We start from the raw sequence: 2,817 nt of genomic DNA on the forward strand, positions 1-2,817 counted from the left end.
AGAAATCCCTTTCCAGAAAAGAATTGTACAGGGCAATGATGTGATTTGAGGGTGGTGAATCTGGTGATGCCTCAAAGGCAGGCTGTTGAGTTCTCACTTCTCGTCCTTTGGTGGTCATACTGTCGAAGCTGAAGGCCTAGAGTCTGGAGGGGAGCGGTCGCTGCGCTTTGCCAATTGCCAATTGCCAATTGCCAATTGCCAATTGCCAATTGCCAATTGCCAATCTGCCATGCTACGAGCCTACCATCTTTCTCTCCTCTCGCGCGTCTCAAAGCGCTCAATATCTCGACTAACCAAATTCAACTAACTTCGAAAACCATTATTATGCCGACAGTTGCCAACTCACCCAAGCAAAGTGGAATAACCGATCATCAATTTCTATTTCTCTCCTAAGTACAATAGCCATTTACTTCATATAAACATCATTTATTTTATTCATTTTTGACACTCTTAAATCTTAACAAAAGGAAACAGGGGTGAGAACTGATGAGAAGTGAGAAGCACAACGCCGAAGCGGAATCGGGTTTATTGCCGGTAGTAGGTCCGTCTTACATACAAAGCCGGAGTCCGGCCGACAACCGACGCCGGTATCTTAACCCAGGGGCGACCACGTATCATGGTAGCTTGCCTCGAGAGCAGCCATCCTCTTCTGCTGCCTTAGATCCTTATAAAACCTCTCAATAAATTCCTCAGCTGCCTTGTCGACGTGGCTGTCTTCCTCGCTAGGTCGTAATGGGAACGGTGAGTCCGTTATCCTCAACTGCCGTACCATGGGGCTCTTCCCGAACCCCGGCAGGTTTACCAACGGCGACGCCTCCACACTAACAGCGTCATTGTTCAACATCTCAAACACCTTCTGCACCGCATTAACGGCGTCTATCTCGTCCTGATCACGATGGTGGTGGTGAGAAGAATAGAAATGGTGGTGGCCCTTGCGCTTGTTGACGTGGAAGGGGAAGTGAGAGGGGTAGGCGGGGCTGTTGCTGCAGCTGAACTCGTACTCACGGGGAGCGACGAACGACAGCTGTACGTCGTTGGAGCGGCAACTGAGATTGGAGTGGTGGTGGAACATCAGGTTGCCCAGTGCCTTCCCAGCAAGTTTGCCACGTTTCATCATCAGGTGAAGATCCATCATTAACTTCCGCTTCGAGATGCCTTTTCTCAGCATAAAGAACACTATCCGTACGATATTCCACAGTTTCTTGGCTATTTCCGGTGGACCTGACACCATCTTCTTTCTGCTTTCTGTGGTACTGTACAGAGAGAGAGATAGAGAGAAATCTCCGAGGGAGATGCCTTTGATTCTCAGAGAGAGAGAGAGAGAGACAGCAGAAGAGGAGTTGCCTTGATTACTTCGAGGGGGGATGTTGAGGAGGATTGCATTTAAAGGGTCGCCAGGGAAGAAGACAAAAGAGAAGGTTTAATTATTTAAATGGGCCTCGGGGAAAAAAGGTGGTGGACATTTTTTGGGCTTTTATTGGTTTTTTTCTTTCTCTCGAAGAATTATTGGGCCGAGATTACTAGAAGGTCCTTTGGGTTACTGTCTAATTACTTGATTCATCTTTTCAGCTTCAATGATTAGACTTTAGAGATATTTTGAAATGGTCGAAATGCCGCAATTGCCCTTTAACTCGGCCGACGGACAGTGCCTACTGTACTGCCTGAATTGTAGAATGACGATTGAAATGTTTTGGTAGGAGTTGGATGACGATCAGTGGAACAATTTTGGAGGGTAATCGCGGGTTTTTGTATGATGGTCACAACTCACCAAGTCAGAGGTCCCACTCTTGGTGCCCCCGGGTTTTTGTGGTTCAGGAGAGGGATTGACCCGCAAGCCAGCCACAGCCAGGAAGAGGTTGTTGGCGGGGATCAATTGCATTCACCTACCTTGAATTGATACGTGGCTATTCCATCTACGACTTCTGGGGCCCACCAATGTATTGAATATTGATGATTCCCAGCTCCCCTACCTTTTCTTACCTATATCTCAAATCTAACGGCAGGGGAATACATCTGGATTTTACGATGTATGGTATATGATGTAATAATACGGGTGATGTATACATTGCACTATAATTTTCCGGTTCCCTTTTTTAATTTTTCGATTTGTTTATTTACTCGTAATAAATACGGATTCTAAACTAATGCTTGGAAGAAAGCAATAAAAGATGGGAACAGTGCTGATCGTCTACAATTCTACTAATAATACTGAGCCAATGACAAGATACCATGTCCACTCCCTTCACGTGAATCACACATGTTAGGCTGATGTGGCATACCATGATTGGTCCAATTACATTCAGTTTCTTGACACCAAAATTGACGTTTCTGACATTTGTTAATTGTTCTTTAATGAAGATTTTGTCTTTAATATAATGGTCAACTACAATGCGTTCATTAATATTTAAATCTCATCCAATCCAATTACTTTAAAGTCTATTTACTTTCTTTTTATTGGATCAGATATTCATATTTCATAGAATTTATTTTTAAATTTAACATAAATATACTTGTAATCATGTTCAACAAATCAATTATGTTTTTAAGATGGTCTGGTACTGAGGGCTTGAGGTTTAGATAGATATATCTCTATATATTTCGGTTTCATGAAAATTTCTCTTCGCTAAAAGAAATAAAGAGAAGTCTATTTCTCCAGCTAGTTATATGCAGGAGTATGAGGCACACAAGGGATTCAACCCCACTAGGTGGTTTTAAGTATAGAAATATCTGCTTCATCAATTGTTTGTATTGATAAATTTATCTTTTTACTAAACAGACTTTTAGCTGTAACGGATGCAAACATGAATTCCAATAAGG

At 42.8% G+C, this 2,817-nt stretch overlaps 1 protein-coding gene across 1 annotated transcript; it reads right to left on the minus strand.

Moving 5' to 3' along the window:
• Positions 1-356: 356 nt before the first annotated feature.
• On the minus strand, positions 357-1,367 carry LOC104604629 (uncharacterized). The gene has a single exon (XM_010269067.3). The coding sequence runs from the start codon at positions 1,229-1,231 to the stop codon at positions 593-595; it is 639 nt and encodes a 212-aa protein (XP_010267369.1). The 5' UTR covers positions 1,232-1,367; the 3' UTR covers positions 357-592.
• Between the last annotated feature and the right edge of the window lie 1,450 nt (positions 1,368-2,817).

Source organism: Nelumbo nucifera, chromosome 6 (assembly GCF_055504915.1).
Source record: "Nelumbo nucifera cultivar China Antique chromosome 6, China Antique-T2T, whole genome shotgun sequence".
In the NCBI taxonomy this organism is placed as follows: Eukaryota; Viridiplantae; Streptophyta; class Magnoliopsida; order Proteales; family Nelumbonaceae; genus Nelumbo; species Nelumbo nucifera.

Bases quoted from the DNA above. Each gene is read 5' to 3' on its own strand.
- LOC104604629 (XM_010269067.3), bottom strand. From the start codon at position 1,231: ATGGTGTCAGGTCCACCGGAAATAGCCAAGAAACTGTGGAATATCGTA.